Source organism: Pomacea canaliculata, linkage group LG3 (genome assembly GCF_003073045.1).
Source record: "Pomacea canaliculata isolate SZHN2017 linkage group LG3, ASM307304v1, whole genome shotgun sequence".
Classification (NCBI taxonomy): Eukaryota; Metazoa; Mollusca; class Gastropoda; order Architaenioglossa; family Ampullariidae; genus Pomacea; species Pomacea canaliculata.
This window is the reverse complement of record NC_037592.1, coordinates 41049906-41077223: the sequence shown is the minus strand read 5'-3', so window position 1 is coordinate 41077223 and position 27318 is coordinate 41049906. Positions and strand designations below refer to the sequence as shown.

Sequence of the window (27318 nt, the reverse complement as noted above, 5' to 3'; positions counted from 1 at the left end):
AATCTAATAAAACGGCTGCCAGATAGAAACTTATGTCATTCTTTAGTGGACAAGGGACTAAACAATGAGAACATAGACTGGTGGCACTGTACCACACCTGTAACACCCCTTTCCCCTCAAGAAAAGTATAAATTTTGTTCTATCTGAAAGTTGTTTCTGAAAGCATTAAGACAGTAAAGCCTCATGTTAAGCCTTGCCAAAATCCACCAAGTTGGGTCATAACTGAGGGGGTCGTCAAGGGAGATCAACATGTCTGCTTTTATTTCTAGGAACAATGGCTTCAAGCACTTATAAATTTATTGACTTAAATGTTTTTAAAAATTCTTTAAAATCATACCATAATGCTTTTGTTTCATCTTTTACTTGTTCATGCTTATTTTGCCATTATTGCACGTGAATGCACTTGAAGGTTTATAGGGAACTAACTCCCCAGGTAAGAGCAAACGATGAATACATATGTACTTTGGTAGACAAAGTGTTCTTAAAATGTACTATTTATATTTTTGAACGGATTTTTCAAAAAGTTGTTAGAAAACACAGTCACAAGGGTTGTCTTCTTTGTAAGCAAGTAACTTCTACAAAAATTCGTAAGACCACATCATCCCAACATTGAAACCCAGGGCCAAGCAAATTAAATGCCAGAGCAGTGACACCTGTTCCAGATTAACTGAATGACTGCATACACATTTTATAAGAGCATTCAAACAAAGAATCATGACAATGAAAGCTTTTAAAAACCCAATGATGTAAGAGAAAATCGCGTTATGCACCATTGTGTGATTTTAAATGAACATCTGCATACACATTTAATACAAACATCCAAACCACAAATAATGATGACTAAGGCTTAAAAAACCCTTGATTGAAGAGAAAATCGCTGTATACCCCAATTGTGTGATTTGTTCTCTGAGTGTGTATAGCCAAGTGGCTATTTCTGCTGTGTAAGATGGTGCTTGAACTTGTTCGGACAACATATGTTGGCAATAATGGATGCTAACAGGTACTCTGTCATCGGAGATGGATTCTACGGGGTTCGATTCGACTCAGGCGGGTGGTAGATGCGACTGTGGCGATATGGTTTGGATTGAAATGACCGGTAATCCAATGAAAAAAGAATCTCTTAAAAATTCAATTCATCTATTTCAAGTGATTTCTGCAAAAAATGCAGTCGACCCCCAAACAGTCTATTTTTAACTGTACTTACTTTTATTCAACGTGCGAGTTTTTAAAAAGTCATCATAGAATACAAACTGTCGGTCGTAAGTCGGGTGGGGGAGGTAGTCGTAACAGAGATGGCATTTATAAATATGTCCGTGAAAACATTTTGGGTCGTAACTAAGACGGGATCGCAATAGGGAAGGCCGTAATAATGAGGTTCTACTGTATTACTGTTTTTATAGATATATATCACGCATGTAACGATGATTTCTCAGCAGTTGACTGTAACAGATCAACAAACATGAGGTCATCTTCTCTGGGTCCAGGTGGATTGCGAATCACACATGTTCACACTGTTCCTTGCGGACTATTTTCGTATCCGACAAACACTCCGCGCGGACAAGATCTCGCTGACGACCTAGTTTTCAGACCTCATCATTCATCAGTCTGACTGCTCTTCGATGGGGTTGATGTTCTTGACGAAGTCAAACTGCCGCAGAGAATTCGCTCGCACGGACATGGTGGAGTGGAGGGATCCGGTGGGGTTGAATCGTGGCCCTCGCGGAGGTTCGTGCAGCATCATCAGCTGCTGTCGCTGCCGCTCTTTGAGAGGCGGGGGAGGCTTGCGACAGGTGAAAACGCGGAGGAAGCTCTCGCGGAACTTCTTGTTCATGAAGCAGTAGGTGATGGGGTTGCAGCACGAGGACACGTACGACAGTAAATGGAACAACGTCTTGGTCAGCGGCGTCACGAAGCGGTAGGCACTCTCCTGGTCGAACACCATCCACGTCTGGATGACGTAGACGGGCGTCCAGCAGAGAAAGAACTCGAGGACGACGACGAAGAGCATGCGGATGACCCGCATCTTGTTCTCGCGAATCTTCCGCGGGTTGCTGTGGCGAATGCGCTGCGCGTGACGACCGCGGCGATGCGGGGGTGGTGGAGGAGGTGGGGGTGCCTGCGACGCGGCGGCAGCGTTGATGGCGGCGGTGATGGTCTCGGTGTCGTAGGTGTTGGCCCGCGAGAGGGCGGGCCTGGGGGGCGTAGCCATGCCGGACATGACGGTCCCGGAGCGCGACAGACATGTCTCTTCTGTGGAGGAGACGGAGGTGATGCTGCGGCAGGAGTCGCGTCCCAGCAGCCGCAGCTCGATGGTGCGGTAGTTCGGGATGACGGCTGTGGGCTGGAAGCCTGCAAGGGACCAGATCGACTTACATGTATAAGTATAATCCATCGAGGTATAAGTATCATGCATAACCTCTAAAGATAAGCACAGTGTTTGTAAGTAAGTGCAACACCTGAAGGTAAACACAAGGCGCAACATCTTCACTAAACGTCTTCCCAGAATACGCCAACATCTGCTTGTAAGTGGTGTGGGCACACAACTAAGTATGTAACACGTGACACTAACACTTCAGCGATTTCTTCCATCCATTAAAGTGTTTACAATTGGAGATAAGAGCGACTTCATGCTAAGGCCGATGTTCTTTGCTGAAGACAAAAAAGTTCAAAGATCCAGTGTCTGTAGGGGCATGTGCAGGGTGGAAACTGCCCCTCCCTCGGCATCTTGCATCCGCTGGGTGAAATCAAGTGGACGTTGGTGGCTGGAGGTGTGTGTTTGGGGAGGAGGGAGTGTTGTTGATGTACGTGCAGTTATTTGTCCAAGATCTGTCTACAATATACAATTAACCCAATCATTTGCTTGTAGCATTCTACAATCATTGCTGACATTGAAACGACAGATGAGCGTGCCTTAGCAGAGGATTCTGAACAGGTTACTGAACTGTAAACAGATTACAATCCACATGCACATTCACATCCAGCACACAACCTTTCTCATCGACAAACGAAAACACATCTAAAAAAATATGGCAGAAAATATTGATTTCATGTTGATTACGATTTTTGCTACGTAGACTAGGAGAGAAGTATTTGTATAATCGTGTAAATATTCCTCGACCATGCCAGCAATTAAATAAAGACTTGGAGCGCTCGACATGATGAGGGCGAAATTATGGAGGCAAGGGAGGGGCAGAGAGATGATGATAAAGAAGAGAGAGTGGATTTTATTTCACAGTCTTTTGAAGGCCCCGAGGGAACAAGTCGATATGCACCGTTTGAAAAGAAAAAGTAGTCTTGAAAAATATTTCTTTTGAAACCGTTTAATAATCAGCACAATCTGTCATTCTCTTTTTGGTTTTTCGTCCACTGTATAATTGTTCCTTCATTTTGATGCAAATTCGCTCCATTCTTTGTCTCCTATAAGAGGCTATCACACAAAACATCTCTCTCTTTCTCTCCTCTGTCTCTTTGTTGTACAAACTCTAGTCCTATCCCCACCAGCCAGTCTTCTGAACCACTGTCTGAAGTCTTGGAAGCTTCACCACGACAATGAAGCAGTGGAGCCACGAAGATTCAGAGGTCAGTAAACAAATGAATGAAGTAAACAGACAACTGCAAAACTAGACAAGTCAGCAGACGACAGAGAGAATGGACACCCACCCGTCTTACCGTTGGGCCCGGGCACCCCGAAGTCGCAGCTGGGGGAGCGGACATCGTAGATAAGAGCGTGGACGACGCTGAGGTAGGCCAGGGACATGAGGAGGAGCGGAGCCACGAGGAGGACGACGTCCAGCAGCACGGTGTAGGCTCGCTCCGACTGAGGCTCAGGCCACGTCTCGCGACACGCATGCGCATCGTTGGACAGGCGCAGATGCTTCTGGAAGACGGCCACGGGTGTCATGAGGAGGGCAGCCAGAACCCAGCACACGGCGATGGACTTGTAGGCGTGCGACAGCGTCTGCCAGGACCGCGAGTGCAAAGGTCGGCAGATGGCGAAGTAGCGCTCCAGGGAGATGGCCACCAGCGTGAAGCAGCTGACACCCACGGAGACCGCTGGACACAGCAAAGTGTGGACATTGGCAACGATTATGATGATACTGATGACAATGGCAACGACCGTGAAAAGGGACACAGAGATGGATCCAGTACAAAAACACCAAAGGCAAAAAAGCAAGGATATGGATGATTTCAAAGAGTCGACATGGACAAAGAACAAAGACTAACAGGCAACGAAAAGTAGACAAAGACAAGCAGGCAAAAACAAGTGAACAAAATCAAGAAGACAAAGACAAAGTAGACAAAACCAAGAAAGGCTGTAACAATCAAATACAAAGGTAAAAAGACAAAGACACGAACAATTGACAGGACGACGACATGGATGAGTACGAGGACAAATACAAGAGAACTCTCATGGTACTGATATTGATATTGGCAATGTGATGAACCCATCATTGATAATGACATTGATACTCGCTGGGCCACGAACATTAACGATTCATGAATCACAATGGTGATCGGACAAACGGACAGTTTATACTTATTACATCTAGCCCGTGGCTATAAAGGACAATGCACATTAAACTGCTAGATTATTAAAAGAAAGAATAGTTAAAAGCAAATAGAAGAGGACTGCTGAAATAAATGTACAAAATAATGATTTCCTCATATTTACAGGAAGTTTATGTCCGTGGAGTCATAACTCGTTTACAAAAAGATGATGGCGCTCATTGCTAATGCAAGTTTAATGCGTCCTTCTGTATTGTCAGTGGTGGGTTGGGTGCCTCAGCAATAAGTCATAAGAACTGACATTTATGGACTCCATCATGTAATGTCCTATCTCGATGATATCATAGGTCATATCATGGGCCATAAGCACGTTAATCTGTCTACGAGACAACGACTCCAAGGGAGCTCACTCACCTTTGTATTTTTACTTTATAGTAGGCTTATAAAACAGAATAATTATGAGCATTTTCTCTCTCGCACACATACGCATGCACATACACATACACATACACATACACATACACATACACATACATTTACATACACGCGCGCAAGCAAATCACGAACTCTGTATATGAGTGTCTATGTATGAAGGTTTTGTATGTGCTTGTTTTTTGATGCTTAACTTCGATACAATTCTAAAATACTCCAGTAGATCATCTTCACAGGTCATTGACACAAACGAAGAGAATGCAAAGAGCGATGACAGAGTATGTCATTAGACTTCTGTCACAGATTCACTGGCTCCCAGTAGAGTTTCTCATCGATTTGAAAATTGCAGTGGTCATGCTGTCAGAGACATTGCCCCCGTGTGCCTGCCCTCCATCTGGCCGTGGAAGTGTTTGATGTCTTGGCTGAACACCGGCAGATGGATGGCCTGATGTGCAGAGTACACATCCTGATGTACAGATGTACATAGTGTGCTGCAAGAAAACTATTTCTTTCCTACCAGAAATGCATTTTGCACTCAAAAACTACATCTGATAGCAGAACTATGTCCATGCATGTCTAGTGATCGATGCTACCTAACTAAATTGAAAACCTGACAGAATCATTCAATGAACAAGATCAAAGCCTAATGCACCGCATACAGGTACACATGAAAGACAACTTTAACCAGACTGCAAGTCAGAGTTATAGAGGAGGTAATCAGATGATGAAGCTCTGACTTTATGGCATGATGAGAACAAAAAGAAAAGGAAGAAGACGAGAAAGGTAAGATGAAGATGTAACTCACACCAAAGAGGTGAAGGCGCCTATCAGAGAGCTACTTACTAGTCGATCGAACTGGTGACACTGGAGACACCAACGTAAATCTGGAAACGCCAAGACGTATTAGACACGTGACCGTAACGAGGCTAGTTGGGATGTCGTTTCCAGACGTAGCTTCTCCAAGACAGACGATGTCATCTGGGAGTGTGGGAGGCTGGCAGTCTCAGCATTAGGAACTTTCCAAGCGGCGATGTAAGGGAAATCACCAATAAGGGAAGACTGGCAGTTCCACGTGGAATTTCAATGTTGCAGTTGATTCGTATTTGAAAGCCGTAGAGTTGAATCTTCTCGCCGAGGCTCAGTGTTAATCTCGGCCAATTCTTCTGCGATTTTTCAGTCGCTGAGCTCACTGTGAGAATCATTCTTGAAGCTACTCGCGTGCTTTGCCGCACGGTCGACGACCGATATAAGACTTCCCCACGGTCAAAGTCTTCCCCACAGGCCACATCTTCTCCTCCATCCATGTCTTCTCCTCAGTCTCAAACCTTTGGACGGTCCAAGACTTCCAAACTGTGTGACACTAAATGTTCAAAGTTTCTTTTTTGGTTTAACACTTTCCCATGGTACAACAGTTTTCTCCCATTACCACTGGATCGTTGATATGTTGTCAAAGTTTATCCTACCGATGTTGGGATGCTATAATATTAACAAGTACTACTAGTAGTAGTACGACTTTGAGAACTATTGTGACAATAATACCAACATATAGTTCTTACTGCTGTTATTATCATAACAACTACTACAGTAGTACTACTCAAAACAACAACCACTGCTCCCAGTACTACTGTTATTGCTCTGCTATTTCTACTCCTCTTGTTACTGATTCCATGATTCTTTACGCCCACAACAGTCACAACACAATAATGTAAACACAACCATTTAGAGTGCTATGGTAAATTAACTTATAGTCCAATAAAAGTTGTTTTTCTTTTTTTTAAGCATTTGTTGCCACCTGCGCACGTGTTTTGTTTGAAGCTCTCTGAGTCTGTATAAAAACATTTAGCATGGCTCCTCACCTGGCCGAGTGACCCTCGTCGACAGTTAGTGAATATCTTTGTACTAAGACACTCGCGGAGGGACAAGATAAAGGGGATTTCCTCGCGAGCTCATTTTTCTCGAAAAATCCCGTAGACGAGAAGCTGGCCGAGAGGCGTGAGCCTCGGGGAACTCTGAGCTAATGGACGGCCTGACGGATGGCCGCTAAGTGGCGGTGTCGAGGTAGGGGGCGCTATAAATGAGCATGCGCAGACACGTGGGGATCGCCGATCACCACCCAGGACTATTTCCGCCGTCGCCACTACTCAGACTAGGGATGCAAAAGTCGTCGTGGAGGCGGGGACGAGTCTGGTGCTATTGTCCTTTTGGCCCCAGAAGTTCTCAGTAGTCCTCGAGATTTAAAATAATAAAATATTTTAACAATGATACAAATATAATAATCCTCTTGAAAGATGCAGTGTTGTCCATAGGAATGGGAATCCCATGGGAATCCCATGGGAAACGTCCAATAGGATGGGATGGGATGGGACAGCACACACTTGTATTTCCCATGGTAGTCGATACTTGATATTGCAAAATAAATTTACTGTTATTTCATTCATCAAGGATTTAAATCTTTCCTCTGAATCATCTATTGTATGTGAGTAGCAGGAATTATAGAACAAAAGCCAAAAACCATGGGAATCCCATGGGAAAACATCCCGTGGGATGGGACGGGATGGGACAGGCATAAATTGTCACGGGACGGGATAGGACGGGATAGAAAAATATGTCCCATGGACAACCCTGGAAAGATGGCAGATCTTTGGTAGGTCAACACAACCAATAATGTCCTTTGATGACGGAAAACGGCTTGTCGCGAGACATTTTTAAGCAATAGTCTGTAGGTGACAAAACAGATATGTATAATATAATTCATACTTTGCCGAGAAGTTTTCTTCAGAGGAGTAAAATATAACAAGGTATACTTCATTTACTTGTACAAAATATAAGAAAATAAAAACGGAAGAAACCAATTATTAGCTTCACCAATAAAAAAAAAAGCAGACCACCGGAAGTCAATTTATGACGGGTTGAAATTCCAGCCCAACAGGTACTTGATCAAAGGAACAAACCTTTCTGTGTTCCAGCCACTAGACCTGCGTAACACAACTTTCTTTTAAATATTTAAAATGCCAATCCCAAGTGGATTCACTTGCAAAGCAGAACCTTCTCGACTCTATTCCACTCGTCCGGTTTGTGGAACAAGTGGTTCTCAGTACCCACCTGCGGGATGTTAGAAAGGAAGAGATTCTGAGTAGTTTTAGTGCTTGTAAGAAACGATTAGATTATGAGTAATGTTAGTACATTAGGTTCTTTTTCTTTCCATTTATTTTACTGGCGTCTTTCCATTCCTATCTGGCAAGATATTGTAGTAAGGAACATTTTAAAGACAAAGAAATATATTTCAGATTGAAGGCGTTGACAGGTAAGTTGACAACCCAATTGGGAAAACTCTGTAAACTCACCATTCCTTCTGAAATATTTCATTTGTGCAGAATAAACCTTTTGTTACGAGATGTTCTTATTCCATATTAAAGAAATGTTAAAATGTACAGTGCAATCTGACAGTGATAATTACAGACTGAATCATTGATTGCAAAGCCTTAAAATTTGTCATTTGTCAAAAAGACACTTTTTTTAAAATAAAAAGATGAAGGTAAAAGAAAACACGAACTAGCAAATGATTCACCGTGCCAAGGTATAGCCTGTGGAAGGCGACTCCAACCTTTTTTCGCCTTCTTTCGCCTTCCCTGAAAAATCAGGTCCCATGTGGTGAGCAGGCAGGGGAGAGTTTATGTTTTATCGCCATTAAGTTTAACCTTTTTCATCATCTAAGTTTTTTTTCACTTGGAGTGTTTCTAAAAGTTAGTATTGACGCAGGAAGTGATGCGGGCAATACAACTGCTTGTCGTCAACAGAGGATCGATGACAAAAGAGAATGATGTGAAAGCAGGATGACTGGTGTTGTGTGAAGTATAAACAATGTGGTTCCAAGGACAGAGGCTGGGGGATACCACAAGAAAGAGGAGCAGGATGTGGCAGATGACCATGAACAAAGAGCACTGTGAGTCCTGTCAGACAGAAAGTAATCAAACCTTGTCAGTGCCAGAGATACCATAGAGAGGGAGGAGTGTTTGAAGGCGAGTAGAATGATGAGTTGTATCGAATGCAGCAGACAGGTCAAGCACAGTCAAGACTAGAAACTTCGCCACTGTCGAGGACAGACAGAATTCACTTGTTACTGTGATTAAGGTGGTCTCTGTACTATCAAAGGGTTCATCGTTGACTGGGTAATGGGGGATGAGACATTATCAGTTGCTTTAGAGAGGAAAGACAAGTTAGAGACTGGGCGGTATTTTCTTGAAACATTCACCTCAAGCATGACTTGAACAAAACAATTCAAACAAAGGCGGAAAACGCCTTTTGATAAACTGACTATCAATATCTGTGAGGTAAGGCAGTAAAACGACAAGACATTCAAGAATAACGGACACTGGGTCTAACTGACAAGTTATTGTCATAGTCCTGAGAATAATCATGTTTAAATTCCTTTCAGAGACTGGTGAAAACTTACTAAGAGAACAAACAAAAATAACATAAAAGATGTGGTCGGGTAAAGTCATGGTCAATGGCAGGGTTAGCGGAGTTCTCTATGAATTGGGTACAGCTCCAAGAGGTCAGCGGGTTCAAGTACTTGGTTCCACCCTCTCCCTGGACTGCAGCTCCACAGATATCCACATCAAGGACGATATGTGCACAAATTCACAGGGTGTGTGTGTTGGAAGTAGCGGGTGGAATGCTAGATTTGTAGAAAAAAGGGTGCTTATCAAGCGATTATCTGTAGATGACAGCCGTTCTGCCGTCACGTGTGTTGAGGGGAAATAACTTCCGGCAGTGTAATTAGGTGGCCACAGCTTCCATCAGGCTCTTTGTCAAACCCTTGTCTCGGTGACGATGAAGTGATCTAACTCGTCATTAGTGAGAACTTCACGATTTCAAAGCCACTTAATTGCCCGGTGTGACGGTGAGACAAACATTGAAAAGCTCAATACGAGGCTGGTTGTTGACTTGTTGTTTAGCAGAGACGTGGCAGGATGTCTGGACATGAAGCGGCGTGAAGTGCTTTCAGTGAAAATATTCATTAAGTTGAAGCACTTTCCATTCAAATACAACAGCCGCAGCAAAACCATTTCAACTCATGAGTTTTTTGTCAAAATTGTTTGCCTGCATTTCGTTCATAAATAAATGCAATCCTGTGAGGAAAGTTTGTGGTCTCAACATGAGCTCTGGCGTCTTAGACAGGTCTTAATGGTATGGTCGTCTTAGACAGGTCCTAATGCTATGACCATCTCCTCAACAAAGACAAGGCAATGTTGACAGGAGTCGTCAGTCAGGCAAGTAAGATAACTGACACAATCATCTACCACACTTTGACCTTTATCTCCATGCTGTCAGAAAGATGGCGAATCACATCACCAGACCTTACACACCCTCCCACCTAGCTCTTAGCTACTATCTTCTGGCAGGTGATAGAAAGTGCTACTTATGGTTATTGTATTATCTTCTTAGCAATATTTTGTGTACCGGGCAGGTGTATATGTATGTGTGTGCGCTTAAATATGTATGATCAACTTGTGACATGCCATCGTCGTCGTAAATGTTCTTGTGTAAGACAAATTTGTTCCAAACTTTACATTATACAGACAACAAACAATCAGCTATTGACTGATTCTTTTGTCGCATGTTGGATAAGCAGCTACTCGTGCATACTCTCAAACCATGGAAGTGGTGTCCACACATTCATCACCACCAAACACTTAAGTTCAGTGTGAAACCAATGAAGTAGCAAGTGCTGGGCATGTGTAAAACCTCTACAGCTCCTTCATCCCGCTTAATTCACACATTTCTTTAATTTCTTCAAAGAGAACTTTTGTTTCTGTCCTTTTTTACTAGTTGTATGCGAATTTGGTCTCACATCACTCAGTTGCATGTCAAGTCTCTGTGCAGACTCATGACGAACGCACTCACGTGACTCCAATGGCCAAGGATGTGCTTCACATGTACAACCATTTGACCCGTTCTCTTGATCCTGTGACTCGGGCAACAGCAGTCAGTGGATGGACCCCGAGTCCAGTAGTCACGTGCTTTGTCGGCAAAAAATAATTTCTCACTAAAACGCAAATGAGGAGGAGAGCAAATTGTTTCGGCAATGACATGTTGTTGCCAAGACAAAATGAGCTGAGGTCCTCGGGGAAGCCTCCAGTCACGTTCACGTGTAATCGATGAGGGAGGTGAGGCTTTGGGTCCTTCCGAGCTCAAAACTGCTTTTGTTTTTATTTCCTCTCAGCCGGCGGAAACCTCTTAGCCTGGCACTAAGGTCGTCATAAGTGTAAACAAGGCAACTCTGACACTGATCTTGATGTTAAGGTCTCATCCACTTAGTCATCCCAATGCTAAGCACCACAGACGAAATAATCGTAGTATCTGAATGTTAATTATGATATGCCATACAAAAAAAGACGAAAGAATCTTAATATCTTAATGTTAGGGGAGAAAAGGCGGAAGAAAATACATTTATGAAGTTTATTTTAACTCAGCTTCAAGTGTTAACTATCGTCTCTAGAGGCAGGGGTGTGGGTGGCACGAACGAGCAGACTTTCCAGTGAGAGATGATTGAGACTGATGATGTTTCAAGTTAAACCTCTCCCTGGTCTGAGTTTTTGTTTTATTTCGTTTTCCCCGTGTACATGCTAGACAAGGTAACAATATGTAAGCAACATAATCTGATTATGGTTGTCGGCATCATACATCATAGTTTAAATAATTTGATTATGGTGTCTACATCGTGCTCAAATTTTGTACCGCAACTGAGAGTTTTACCTTGATTTACATTTTTTTTACCATCAATCAAGTTTTTCATGTTTCAAGACTATAATACTATATTCTTATTTCTTTTTTATTACTTTTCACGACCAGACTATGACATCTGTGTCTCCTTGCAGACAAAACACTTGATGTGGTCGTCCCAAATATTTCCATTTGCATATTTGAGGCCAAGAGAGGAAAGCCCCAAACACAGGCGCCAACACCAGCCTCTGTCACCATCAAAAACCTTCATCAACAATTTCCAGTAAGAAATTCAACAACGAAAAAAGGCCTTTTGTAGTGTTGGACAAAGTGCTGTAAGGACCTGGTCTGGTGTCCACAGAGGTTCAACGGTCTCATTGAGCGTCTCACAAGTGTTTAGGTGTGTAAGTGCTTCAAAATGCCTTCTGAATTCTGTCAGAATGATTCACAGATCGCAAGCGTTGAAACACTCAATCGAAATTCTGATGGCACACAAAAAAGCAAGAAAAAAATAGTATGGCGCTAAAAGATGTGACAAAACCTCGAGTGGTTTGGAACCAAAAGCATTTTTGTTTTGACATTCAACGAGTATGATCATATTTTCTGAGAAAAGATTTTGTTTTGATATCCTGGTGTTTATGTCTCTGCTTCTCCACTTTTCTGTTTGTCTCTGCCTCCTATCCCTTAATTTTATTGGAATCCGCGAAACATACTTTCAGCATCGCAACATATCTGTTCCAATGCCAACATACATCAGATATTGAAACCTCGGGTGGCACATTTGCTGTTTGAATACCAAGCTTTTTGAAAAAAAGGAGAAGGATTCGGCTTTCTCGTGAAACAGTATTTGCTCGATGTCATCAACATGCACGTGTGATTTACTGATAATGTACACCAATCGCAGTGCATGGAGAAACACAGCCTCGGAGTTTTACAAGTTTATCTGTGCCACGGTTTTAACTGTGATTTACAGCAATTGCAACATCATTTTTCAAGTCCTTACTTTTTAACCCCTATTTGTCTCAATTATATCATTCTTTGTCTTGCTGCATCATCTGTTGGCAGTGACAGTAACAGCAGCAAGATGCCATCATCAGTGCCTTGTATCAATAGAGGGGAGGGCACTCGCTTATTTACACTTTATTTCAACGGCATTCTTATTCACACGACACTTTCACTGGGGTTTGTCTTTAACTCCGCCGGGTGTAATAATTTCAGCTTCAAGGCACAATTTACGAATAGGCAAGCTCGGCTGCTGAACTCGATGTAGCCTCAAGGGTTAGAAGCAGATGGATATATGGCTATAAGTCACGGCAAAAACCACTCTAACTCCAAGACAGGAGGAGGTTCGTAACTTATGAACACAGGTCAGATGAGTATTCAGGCACTGGGTGGTCATAGACCATGCAAAAGAAGTATTGAATTACCATTCTTTTTCATGACCAACGGCAAAAGCGCATTGATAAATCTATCAAACTCTGTAAAAGAATTGTTAAGTGGCTATATGCACATCACAGCATAAGTTCAGCTTCGATTTAGAAGCCTGCTGTATCCAGGTGAGTAGCTTCAGTCTCATGATAAACTGATGAACCTATGAAGAAACACAAAATCACACACACACACTGTGTGCTACTATAACCAAAAAGAAGGAAATTTTTAATTAGTCACGTGATTATTGCATAGATGATGATTTGGTCGAATCGACTGAGGGTCGAATTGGCGAATTGTCCAATCGACTGGCATACCCCATCCCGTACGGCGTATATCCACTGACATATACGCACATATATACTAATATGCATGCACACTATGTGAAGTACAGAATACAGAAACTCTGACTACTGAGTGTACAAGTGAGTGAAGCAGACGAGAACTCACCTTGCAGGTACCTGAGGATGACGCACATGGCGGCGCCGAAGATGAAGTTCTGGAGGAGGACTGGCACGAGGGTGAAGGGCATGCAGAAGACGGCGAGCAGCATGTCGGACACGGCCAGGTTCAGCAGGAAGACGTTGGTCACTGTGCGCATGCGCTTGTTCTGGATGAGGGTGACGATGATGAGGAGGTTTCCCACCACGGCCAGCACGAAGATCAGCGCGTACAGCACCACCTGGATCTCGGCGCTCAGTCTCGGCACCACGTAGCTCTCGTCCGAGACGTTGCCCCTCGCACTTCCATTGCCCTCCGCACTGCCGTTGGTCCCGAGGGTAAAGTTCACCATTCGCCAGACTCCTAAACTGCCCCCACCGTGACTTGGCCCTCCATCTAAACGCAAACGGTGTTCAGACTTGTTCATGTATATCACAGGGTTGATGCGCTTGTGAACGGAGCTCATCATCTTGCCCCACAGGTTGTTAGTCTCTTTTTGACATGGACCAGAGATGACAACCGGAGTATTACATCTCTCCCCCTGGCAGTGAACAGAGGGCTGTTCTGCTTCTGCCTTTCGTGTCCACCTTTTTATAATTTATTGCTAAACTGTAAAAGTAACAGGATCGCAGAATGAACCAAACAGCAATATTCATGTTTCGCTGAAACCTATACTTGCAAGTCTGATTACAAAATTCAGAAAAAGATCACAAGTCCACCGGGGATGTAACTCCATATGATCTGTCGACAGCTGACAGCACTGCCCCAGTGCTTTGCATGGTCCAGTCTTTCATTCACTGCAAGGTCAGCCCGACTGCAATGAAATAAAGGGAAAAAAGGATATAAAAGGACGAGGAAATTACCTTTAAAAAGTAATGAGTGTGGTTAGACCTTCCTGTCTTCGTTCTGTCATTTCTTTGGGTTGTTTACACGACACCGTGTAGTTTTACCTTCATAAATATTTTAAAGTGTCGCTTGATGTCTGCTGGAGCCAAAGAATTTTTCCCGTGAAGCCAAAAGCATGGAAACTTAACACATATTCAAAGTGGTTTCCTGCCAGTAAATGTTGGCGGTTTTTACTACAATGTTTCGTGAGAAATGTACATTTTGTATCAACATGCAATGTCCGTTAAATCATAATATTTTAAGATGATACAACTCATACACAACATTATCGTTTTCGCAAAAAAGATGTCTCTAAACTAGGAACATTTTTTTTGTCTGGATGAGCAAAAACAATCTCAATCTTTACTTCATGTTAGTACATGGATGTGTTTACATTCTTACGATTGTTAGTCAATGGGAGGAATAGAAATTTATTTCATGGAAGATTTCAAGTTTTCGCCTTTTTTGAACCGTAAGAAAGTCGGTTTGGTATGGTTTTCATTTAAAGATTAAAAATCGATTTAGGTGAATAAAATCGAAATAATAAATCTCAGATTAATAATGATGATGATGAGGAGGAGGAGGAGAAGGCGGAGGAGGAGGAAGGGGAGGAGGCGGAGGAGGAGGAGGATTGTACTAGGATACAACCTCACTTTAATAGAAAGGTTGAATATATTTCGCCTTCCATTTATGAGAAAAGCTGAAGATGTGTGCATCCCGAGAATTATTCCAGCCATTGCTAAGAGAGTGCGTGTGTGTTGTGTGTGTGTGTGTGTGGGTGCTAGTGCCTCCGATTTCTTTTGCTTGCTTCAAAGCCAGTTGCCGTGTAGCGGTGACGTTTTGTTGTCGAGGGTACTTCCCTCGGACCTCGACTGACTGATGGCGAGATTCGCGCGGCTGGGTGGCGAGGGTGCGCGCGGCGCGATGTATTAGAGTTTGATTGGTCGATTCCAATCCATCTTGCTTCAGCTGTCTGATTTTCCCGCTGCAGCCTCCCTGTTTTTGAGCATTGAATTATCTTCTCTCGCTTTGAAATTATCATAGCAGCCCAGAGATGCCTTGTTCTGAAAGACGACTTATGGCTGGGGGTTGTGTTGCTAGATTAACTCCCCTTGGAGTGGGTTAAAGATGGATGGCGGACTAGGTAGTCGGATAGTTACTTGCTGTTTTATGTCCAGTCAACAGCTGTTAATGTGGTCATGGAAACTAGTTCAGCTTCGTAAACATAAATAAGAAAGACAGACGGACAGAAGACAAACGAACAGATAGATAGATCAAGATGCTAGGTGATAACAGTGTTGAATGAGCTGAAGTCGAATTCACCATCCAGTTGTGTCTGCACGCCAGAGGGCACCATTATGGACCCCATCGCATTCAGAATATATCTCCACGAACTCTTTTTCCGTTTCGGAAGCCATTCATATGCCGCACAACATAATCTCTCGATGTAGCAGTCTTTGTTCTGTGTCAGACCTCTAGTAATCACAGCCCACACTCTCAAGATGGACCAGACTGTCACGACTTATTACAATCCTGCGCTTCCTCCTGCCCAGTCTTTCCGGCTTTCGTCAATGTTATCTTGGCACAAGATGCTGTGTGCAAGTCCGATGCAGCTTAGCTTAACGAACGACCCTCAACGGATATCGTAAAGATAATGTCAAGCAAAGCCACGCCCAGAGCAAACGAAAAGCAAACTCCCACGCAAATATCACCTTTCTTTAAAAAAATTCAGTAAGAGAAAAAACAAATCAAAATAAAAAAGTTTTGCGAGTTAATGCTAGAATGGCACGCTCCTCAGTATGGTAGTGTGACCAGTGCTGAAATATCTGTAAACATCGTGTCTTAGTTCTATCAGGACATCGACTTAGTCTACTAGGTTTTGCTGACAGACATCTTGAAAATGAGTCTTAAGTTGCTGAGTGGGATCTGAATACTCGAGACTAGTTACTGAAGACTTATTTTCAAGACCACCAGTCGATGGCGAGTTTTTGGAAGCTACGCCGAAAACCTCGGGCTTAGCGTTAAGTCCGACTTAAGACCGACTTAAGACCAGCTGCAAGCCAGCACAAGAGGACAGCTTTCTGAGTTCTACAGGCCAACTTCTCCCAGCTGTCCAGCCCCCCACACATGACTGGCTTCCGGCAAAGGCCACAGCATCCGTCTGCACCATCGTCAAGCATCCGAGGCACACCATGGGCACCACGAGGTGATGTCTTCCGGCTGTCGTCCCAGGGCCAGTTATGACCAACATGTTCTGAGGATTATTCTCAGACATCATGCCTGACCTTTACGCGAGGTGGGCGACATCTTCCTTCGATTTTGGGCGTGAGGATGTCCTACGGCTTTAATCGCCTGCTTGTCTCATCTCGGGTATCTTTAACTGTCCAGTCCTTTGAGGGGCCGTCCACAGCGCGCTCGAATTTAATTGCAAGGAAATATACCAGATTTCTTTCTTTCTTTCTTTCTTTCTCCTTTCCACCTCTGGGGTTTTAGGGACAGGCAAAGAGAAGGTTGGTACTAATCGGTTAGTTTTGATTTCCTGGCTAAAAGAATTGAAGATTTTTAAAAAATGACTGGGTGTGTATTTTTGTGGGAAGGTGGGGAGTGATGGTGTGTGTGTGACTGGGTAGGCAGAAGAACATATGCTTTGTATTTACTGTGATGTATATTTAGTACATGCATGTTTGTGTAGGCATGATTAAACATATCTATTTAGTATATGTACATATCTACTTCTCCTGTTTAGAAGTCAATTTTAATACAAACCGTATTATGTCATATGTGATTTTATCTTGTTGTATAACGACTTTCATCAGATGAAGCTCAGCTGTTGTAGCAGCAAAGAATCAATCAGTTCTCTCCTTCTTTCTCTCATGAGTATTGATATTACATTCTCTCTCGCCTTCAAGCAAATATTTATGTCATCTCTTTTCCCAAGATATCTTTAAAAGAAAGATAATTTCAGGCGTAATATCAGTCCTTCCCTTTTTATTTATTTTTCAAAAAGTAATTCTGCTAGCCTCGGGGCCTTTCGCCTTCAATGATCAAACATGTTTGTGCATATGCTGCAAGGATGATGTGTATGTCTTTTGAGCGCTAAGAGCAGTGAGATGGAGTCTTCCTTCTGTCCATTTCCGTAATGTTGTTGTTTGTGATGACATTTCTTGTAGTCACATTGTCCTGCATTAGTTTCGTGTGGGGGCTGAGTGATGTAAGGTTGACAAAAGATATTCTAGCTTTTATTTCTCATCCCCGGTCCCCTAAGTAAGAGAATCATAGTACAGAGGAACAGAAGAGAAATGGGGGGCGGGGTCAAGCGTGTCACTCATGGACAACAAGGGTCAAGCGTGTCACTCGTCACTGAAGAAAGGTAGCTTGCATGACAATGACAGTAACGGAGTTGTAAGAGTTTACAACACGACCAGATAAACAAAAAAAAAAAAATTAAAAGAATAGAAAAACAGCAAACTTATGCATAGAATAAACTTTTTTCCTCTACCCTACCCTTTTCGTTCCCTCTAATCCTCTTCTGTCTTCTCTGTTTCATCCTTGTCTGTATTTCTGTATAAACGCGTTCATTTAGTTATTTCATGAGTTCGTCGGCATATGTGGGGCGGGGAAGGGAGGTAATGAATGAGAGAGAGAGAGAGGGAGAGGGAGAGAGAGAGGGAGAGAGGAGGGAGAGGAAGAGGGAGAGGGAGGAACCTTATGCAAATCGCCTCAGAAGCCGGTGGCGCAAGGTCAGAGCTGAGTGCAAGAAGCAGCTCGCCACGCCTCAGTGAGCAGAGCGGTGAATGGCGGCCGTAAATGTCTCAAACAACAACATTTTATAACGATTGTTCAGTCAGAGGGCAAATCTGTGAGAAAAAAATCACATAAAGGCAGAATTTCTGGTTGTTGAGAAAAGCAAACAGCTGGGTGAGTATGTCAGTGCTATCTTGAAGAGTCGCACGACACGCACCACCGAGAGAGCGAGGAACTCCAATGAGGTGCAGGGGAGGAGTAAAAACATTAATCAGACTTTGCACTCCAGACACAATCACATTCCACTCAGAATATTTAGCACGCCGACTGTAAAAACCCGGCAAAATGGCAGAGACAGTTGAGAGGAATCTTTAAACATACCTAAAGGTCAGGGACTGAGGGCATTAAGTGCTTTTCTTCTCTACCTCGAGGGTCAGGGTCTGGTGCTTCAGGATATTCGCAGTTATTAAGATGTTGGTGACAGGTAATGTCATATAAAAATGCCAGCAATATATTTTAAATATTTTGGGAAAGTTTATTGCTGACATCTTGTAAAACCTAATGGGCTGAGATATTCCACCACGTGCATGAGGACGCAGCTAGAAAAAAAACTGTCCTAGAAAAATAACAAAGGAGTGGGAACTTGGACAGTTTGATTCGCGAACCTCGGCAGGTGAATTTCCTGAGTGCAGGAGGCCGAGAAGGACGAGAGAGACAGGAAGACAGGGGACGGAAGGCAGAGAGATAAAGACATGAAGCCATGCAGACAAACAGACAGGCATGTTTACACACTCCGTGAACTCATTTACTCTCTTGGTATTCCTTTGTCAACCTGGATCTTTTATTCTAGCTTCGTCATTCGTGGTCTTTATTTAATGACAACCACCTAGTTCACTTCCTGTCACCGGATCTTTTCAACTCGCCATCACATAATTAATCCCCGCGTGTTAAACAGTCGGGATTTCAAAGATTTCGTAAGAGGAATTGATTCCTCGAGACTAGCCAGCAAATTCTCTTTACACAACCTAGGGATGCTGGGATTCATGGGAGAAAATCATGATAGCCTCTTTGTGGCCCGACGGACGCTGGACGGCTCGGAGTGTGTCAACCTCTCGCACATTCGATCTGCAGTTCACAACCACGCGACGCCGAGTGATCGATGATCGGCAAACTGAAACGACTTTCTCTTTTGAGAAAAAAGACCCTCGCTTCGACAGGGAGAATGTTCTCCAAAAGATGCGGTCATAAACTCCACGCCGGAAGTTGGGGGTCCAGTCCCAGCAGCCATTGCTCCGAGGGAAGAAGGCAAACTGTCAATACAGTCGATGAAGACGATGTCCCAGCACTCCGTATCCGCGGCAGTTGCAGGAAGACATTGTTCTAAAGGCGTCTTCTACTTGTCCCGGAGGTCCTCATGGATTTTTACTTCCGCGAGGGCTGTATCAGATGGAGAGTGAATAGTGAAACCAAACACATCAAACGATATTTGCGCAGCGGGAGATGTTGGTCGGATCGTCAAGAGCGTTGCTAAAAAAATAAATGTGTTTACTCATGTACGATGGATTTTCTTAAAGCTTTTATAAAAGGTTATTCAGAGGCGCGAAAGAGAGTTCTAGCGGATTCGAGTTCTCTTTGTAGCTGTAGTTAGGTTTGGGTACTACTTACTTGAAGCCTACTACTTCTTCTATGTTACTACCTCTACCTCTACCTCTAGAATTATTTCTCTGCAGACTTATCTATTCCTGCTACGACCATCAATAATAACAGTAGAAGATGGTTTAATACTCGGGTGGTTAGCGAAATAATTTTTATTCAATATAATGGATTATTGAACGCTGAGCGGTTTTGCTTAAAAGTGGATCTGAAGATTGAGGGAAGAGCCCTGCAAGATGTCAGCCTGCACCCTGCATCCCCCAGATGGTGATGTGAGGGTGGAAACAAGATTTGCTGTAGTTTACTCAGGCCCGTGCTTGAGCCAGTCACGCCGAGATGACCTCCACACTGTCCCATCATCCCTCTGTGCGCATCACAGCGCACGTGCTGGCAGTTGGAGTATTAATGAGGAACTACTTCTTGCCGCGGCTCGTTCCAGGTTTTAGGGTCAATCGAATTATGGCAACACTCTGCGGCTGCAACAAGAACTTATGCAAATACGAGGTAGTAAGAAATAATCAAAGAATCGTGAACGTGTGGAGAGAGGAGGTTGAGTGAGAGGGAAAGTGGGAATAAAAGAAAACACGGGGAGGAGGAGACAAGAAGACTGGGGAAAATTGTCAAGCAACTGCTTCGGTTATCTGAAATGTTTTCCAGCCACGGAGCCAGCCAGGCCTCGAACCAGTGACCTTTAGCAAGGACTGGCATCTCAATGTCTTGTTACATTCCACATCAACTAAGCCTGCAAAAACTTCTTTTATTAAAGTAAAAGTAAAGAATTCCATGGCAGAAAAGTGGTTCATCAGGACTAGGCACATGCAGAAAACGTGGCGCAGCTCTCTCATCTTCCAATTTTATTTTTCACATAAATTAGATACTTACGTCTGGAGAGCAGCTGGGTGGGCAGATGGAGTTTTCCACCTACAAGTTCAACAAGACTTGAACCAGCAATATTTTTTTCACAGAACATCTCACCAGCTCAACCATAAGATTGCGGAGCCTCCCAGATTTCTTACATGACTCCCAATTAATGTCCTCTCCCAGTTTTCTACAAGACATTCAATTCATGTCATACTCGCCAGGAAAGGCATTAGGTAATAATCATCTAATATTTCAAACAAAAACTATTATGAGCACACCTCGAAGGCAATGTGCTGGAACCTGAGAACAAGCGACAGATGTCCTCCGTAGAGATTATGTCTGAAATCGGATGGACAGCCACGTCCCTCATCTGTCGAATAAACTTGGCCAGTTGTCATAATCGGAGTGTTATGGAGGATAAACCTGGCTCAGAATATTCATCTCTAATAATGATATTTAGTGCCATTCTAGCGTGTCAGAAATCAGAGTAATAATAACCATTTTTCAGCCGAGCTGGAAATCGTGGGCTGTCCGCTATAATCATCAAGATCAAACACCTTGCCTTGCTGTAGTACTAAACCTGTAATTTCTACACATGATAGCCAGCTATCAGCACTAGGTCCTGTCTGTAACCTGGGTATCAGGGGCTTGTCGGTACCCGGCGTGAGCTGCAGTCAGTCAACTGGATCGCGATCACCCAACCGTCGACACCCGCCTCACCACTGACCGCAGATTGACATCCCAGCTACAGCCAAACATGGAAAATTAGAGTGAAGAAATTTTACCCGAGAACCTGAGGACTGTCTGGATTTGCCTGCCTCAGTTTTATCTTGAAGTTGCCTGAATTTCGCCTTAATTTGTTTAAATTGCCATAGTGGTGTTTAAATGTTGCCTGTCGTAAATAAAACAAATAAAAATAAAACTTGCTGAAAGAAGTCAGTCGGGGATAATTGTGACAATGACAAACATCAGTAGAGCCATGTGCTGCACATCACCAAGTGTCTGTTGTTGGTGCCGTGTGCAGGACTGTGTTCGGGCTGCACCTTACATGTCATGAGTGGTAAACTGTTTACCCCACCCTGCCTTTAGTACTGCTGGTGAAGGTGGACAGGACGATGTAAACCTATTTTGCTTCAGACATGGGGGTGAGGGAGAGAAAGAGTCTCAACGATGGAGGAACAAAGAGTGGAGACGGGTGAGACTGGAGATGGGTCGTCCTAGAAGGAACCCAGGAACGAGCCACTGCAGTCTCTCACTGGCAACTACATCCGACAGGCAGGCGGCGAGGATAAAAACTGAGTTGGACACCAGACTGTCGAGATCAAGTGGAGGAGAAGGAGGGACTGCTAGAAGCAGGACAGCACACAGTGGGTGCTCTTTTGTCTCCTTGGCCATTGATGTCTTTAGCCAGAGGCCTGGACACTGGGACACGCGAGTAATTGGTAGCGTGAGTAGAGAGTGAGTAGTAACAGGACCAAAGAGCACTTCTGAATACAGATGGGGAGGGAGAGAGAGAGGGAGAGGGTCACACACAATGGTCACTAAAGCACAATCACTCGTGACACGTGCATGCTCCTTCAACATCAACAGAACTCATGCCTTTCGGGTTTGCCCTGGTCGTAACATATTAGTTTCCTGGACAAAGAAGTTTGGTGCAGACCAACTGAAATACAGCCTTCAAACAGTGTTTAACTGTCGTCTATGGTCACATAATTTTCCAATATAGCTGATATGAAACTATTTTAACAAATAATGTGTTTGAGCAAAGAATCTCTTAAAGTTAACACAAAGTTTCATTAGATAAAACACACATAACCCTGATTCGCTTTCTAACTCTAGATAAATAAAACAAAAAGATATGTCTCCCAACTACATTCTCATTCATCCATCACTAGGTAATCATACAAAAAAGCTTGACCTCGATTAAACGAGGTCACAGAAGTGATTCGGAGACCGCGGCGGTACTATTCTCACGGCTCAACCATCGATCTGTGAATACTCGCTGTACTTGCACTTTAACACACTGGTCAACAAAACCTCAAGAATATTCCCGTAATCCTGTGTAACCATCTCTGGTTGTATATAATCTTTCCTTTCTCATTAAAAAAGCAGACACATGTCAGTTTTAGTTGTAGCCAGACATGTTCATAACAAAAATAGCAATGCCAATGACATTTCTTTATGAACGAAATTAATTGGATCTGCAAACCTATATATTTATATCGTGAGTGTCTGCGTGTTGTGTGTGAGCGCGAACCTGTCTGGGTGGAAGGAGATGTATGTATGGAGGAGTGTGTGTGTGTGCGCGCTCGCTCGCATCAGTTTGGTGGATGGATAAATGTATGGATGAATGTATGGATGAGTGTGTGGGTGGGCGTCTGACCCTGGCCTATAACCGGGTTAAGTCTAAGAGTTCCTGAGCAGCTTTAGTGTTCTACTTATACTGGTATACGATCAGGTTCATAAATTATAAAACAATCCTGTCGGCAGCAAGTGGGAGAATTAAAATTCAAAAAAAGAGAGGCAGACATCCGTGGAAGGCAAAGGCATTCTGGGACCGGTTACTGTGGCCACTCTACTCTTGCCCTCCCGACACTGGCCACTCTCCGCCCCAGTGCAAGGACCGAGGGTGAGGCTGTATACATGCCGCGAGGGATGGCGGGGAGGCCAGGGAGAGGGATCGAGTACTGCCATATTTTGACTGTGAAACTGTTCTGTATCTGTTCAAACCACTACAGACCATCTCAGATTGGATTGCCCCCAGGGGACCCGGTCCTAACAACGGCCCCAAATTGAGGCCAAGTGGATGAGCAAGCTTTGAACAGCAGACGGACAGGAAACCCACTAAAACTTAGAGCACGATGTCCAGTCGCGAGCGGCATCGCAAGAGTTTCAGAAATAAGTAATCAACTATCATCTCTTTCAGCTTTGTCCTCTGTAGACGTGTCCTCACACTCTGGTTGACTGATGCTGCTGTAGTGGAGGGGAGGAATACTAGCGATACATTGAACCTGCTTTATCGGTGCACCAGTACTTGCTGTGTCGATAGATTGGGACGTGCTCCATAGATGCATTAGTATAAGAGGTTTTTAATTTGAAAATGATGTTCTAATTGCTCACGTTGCAGTCACGTGACACCTACCAGGCTAATTGAGAAAAGATGGCTAACATCAGTGCGGACGGGTCACAATACCCATCAAGATTATTGCATGGATCACAACCACTAAACCATTGATTATGGCACTCGTCCACCTATTACCTGCTAAAGACATTAAGATTCATAGCGGGTATACAAAGTCTTACATCACCTAGCAACGCCAGATACCTTAATGAACTGTAATGACACAATATTGCGACATCAATGACACGCGGTTACCTCAGCGGAATACAGACAATCAAAGCACTCTTTCAAAATAATTGACATCATTTCAAGAGAACAATATCCCGACACGACACGCTGTCATATAATGTAAAGATGAGAAGGTGTTTCAAAATGAATGAGATGGTAACTAGAGACACGTGTACAGAAACACAGCGGTTATAGGGTCTTGTGACGCCATGTTTGGAGACCAGACTGAGGCTGAACACTGGACATGATGAGGCTGAGCAGTCACGTGTGTCGGCAGATAAAGGCTGGTGGACAGGAGGACCATATAATGGACCAGGTATCCTAAAGGTGTGTTGGTGTACAACTTCCATTACGAACAGAGATGTCGTTAACCAGCACAACCCTGCTCATGACCGATGTCACCAAACTTGGACAAGCCTAGAGAAGACAACCTCCACCGACAGATGTGGACTTCTTGGTAGTCAACACCAAAAAAAAGAAGACTATTGCATTTTAGCGCCAGGCTACAAAGAATCAGCTTATCACAAGAAATTTCAATCAAAAAGAAAAGCAAACAAACAAAACCCACAGGATGGGACATTAGCCTGTGCCCTCTGTCACTGCGATTGTCACTAAAAATTTACTGTCACCACGACGAAACGATTAATCCAAATGCTTTGAATGAAATGGAATAAAGTGGTTCACTATCTTGACTCTCAATCCTATCCTTGCAGACGGTCAGCTGACCTGAGGGTCAAAAGCATTCAGAGTGACTGTTAATATTCTGTCATTGCCATCAACAAGCAGGACATTAACGATGACAACAAATGGCAACTCTCCCAGTAAAAAAAAAAAATAAAGATAAGATACTGGTCAAATACTTTGACATTTGAAACGTTTCGCCTCTTCGTATATTTCGATAGTTTATTAAATAATTTTACATCGTTATAACCAAATAACCTATTTTTGTGGAAAGGTGAAGAATTCGGTGTCATTGGAGGATCAGGAGTGAGAAACCTCATAACAGCCTCCTCACATCTCGAAGCTTAATTTACTCCCAGGTTCTCCATCTGTGAGAAATTATTCAACAAACATGGTTGCCTTCTCAACACATTTTATAACATCGGCTTGATCCTAAGTGAACTCGACTAAGTCGAGTGTTTTCCAGCTCAAAAATGTTTTACTCGTCAGAAGTGGCAGCCATAGAAGTTCTGTGTGCATCCATACAACTACAGGCTACACCACAAGACACAACCTGCAAAAATTTGTTTAAGGTTTAAGTGGGGATAGGGAGAAAAAATCTTGATGGCGGTGGACGTTGGCTTAGTTGAGGAATTAATTTAATTAGAAAAGCCCGTGTTACTTGCTGATTTCTTGTAAACAAAGTTAATATCTGTGTCTTAAGTGTCTGAAGATGGCCTCACTCAAGATTCAAATACCTTTTACATTTGCTGGTCTTGTTTCTTTTCTTGCTCAACTCTTCATGTCTGAACTTTTACATGTATAAACTTTCAGGGAGTAAAAAAACAAAGAAACACTCTATGAAGATTGCAACCTACAACTTTCACACTTTACGAACCAAAAAGAGTTATACTAAAAGTAACAACATTTAATAATTATACTTATAATTTTTTCTGGTCGTTGGACAGGACTGAGCTAAGAGTGTGTTAGAATCAGCAAGTGAAGATATTCAGTGTGGTCAAGTGAACATCTTTTGCATAAACAGCTTGTTGATTGTAAACAGATTGTGTCACGCGAATGTATACAGCGAGACTGACCTTAAGGAATGGAAAAAAGCAATTTTTCTTGTCACCCGCGGGAAAATTGACAAAAGGAAGTCTAGAAATGCTAACTGCAAGCGTTGACACGAAGTCTCCTGCAATTTTCTTATCTTACACTTTTCTTTTGGAACTGATTGTGGCCTCCACGTGGCTGACAGTACTTTTACAGTTTTTGTAATATTTTGTGGCAGAGATGTCAGGTTAATGAAAACAGGGTAGACTGGCTGAAAGTCTATTGACATATAGCACTATACATAAAGAGCTATATATATATATCACTAACATATAGAGCTTTACATATAGTATTATACATATATAGCTTTCCACAGAGAGGAAGCAGCTGTAGCAAGAGAGCGGCACTGAATGTTTCAAGTCTGTAAAGACACTGGTACACACAGTGGAAGACATCGCTACACACACGTCGGAAGTAAATGTTTTACACACAATAAAATTCACTTTTATATCTAAAATAGTCCTACTGCTATAGTACACAAAGCGAAGACCACACTATACAAGTATCACGGGTATAATCACGGGTAAAATTGTTAATCGCACTGTGGCGGCAACTGTTACACACGTGGTCAAAGTCAAGGTACATGTAGCTGAAGCTCATTGTTTTATTCAATAAGATATTTTTAACTGGAGAAACATCGTCAAATGTTCGCAAACAAAGCTGTGTTTAAATGTAACGGCAAACAGTGGTTTTGATGCGAAGACACGAAACATTGAAACTTTGTCAACTTAATAAGTTCAAACTTGCTCACCAAGATTTGCAAAGACATTTGCTAAAACCAAGGACTTTGGGGAAGTTGGAAGGTGTGACATATAGCAGTTCACCTTATTAAGAACAAGCCGTACCTAGAGTTGAGAGTACAATGTATATGATAGTATGATACAGCAACGGTTACTGTGAAGAAGAGTAATCGGGATGCACACAATGTGACCGTTACACTCAGTGTCAGTGACAACATCCAAGCTTACTTTGATGTCAGGAGGTGACTGGCAGGCCTGCATCACGCATCCGTGAAGTGCCCCGACCACCCGGTGCCCACAGACAGCTGTCTCCAGGCGGCCGGCCACGCGGGCAGGTGTAGCAGCGGTCCGCCCAGACAGCAGCAGCACCGGGGATGGTGCAGCAGGCCAGCAGTGGTCCAGCGCTGCTCCGGCGACTGGCGTCACATGGCGGACTGGCAGCGCCTGACAGCAAGGTGCAACAGTCTGCTCCCCTGGCGGACAGAGTGCTCGCCCCTGCCCCGCATTCCCTCCCTTGGCTAACAATAATAACCAAGCTTTCACTCTACTGCTCGGCTCCCGTACTACCCACTGACCTACCTCCATCAGTCGTACATCTCCTACTGGCGTGTGTTTGTATCTTGTGTAAAACTTCAAAAACCAATCAACCTTACCTATTTGTGCTGTTTTGTTTGTTTGCTTTTGTTGATTACCATCGTAATGAATACATATGTACAAATTATGCGAAAGTGCAGTGCCTTACACTTTTTTTTTTAAATATCAAGCTACATTATTGCGTTG

At 43.3% G+C, this 27318-nt stretch overlaps 1 protein-coding gene across 2 annotated transcripts; it reads right to left on the bottom strand.

The window, feature by feature from the left end:
* Positions 1-371: 371 nt before the first annotated feature.
* On the bottom strand, positions 372-27092 carry LOC112560877 (cholecystokinin receptor type A-like). Of its 2 annotated transcripts, none has more exons than XM_025232978.1 (4): positions 26767-27092; positions 13543-14347; positions 3661-4053; positions 372-2349 (listed from the first exon to the last, which is right to left on the bottom strand). In XM_025232978.1, the coding sequence occupies exons 2-4, from the start codon at positions 14000-14002 to the stop codon at positions 1601-1603; spliced, it is 1602 nt and encodes a 533-aa protein (XP_025088763.1). In that variant the 5' UTR covers positions 14003-14347; positions 26767-27092; the 3' UTR covers positions 372-1600. The 2 variants fall into 2 exon arrangements, with proteins under 2 accessions (XP_025088763.1, XP_025088765.1); XM_025232980.1 differs by having other exon boundaries at positions 3670-4053.
* Positions 27093-27318: the final 226 nt, after the last annotated feature.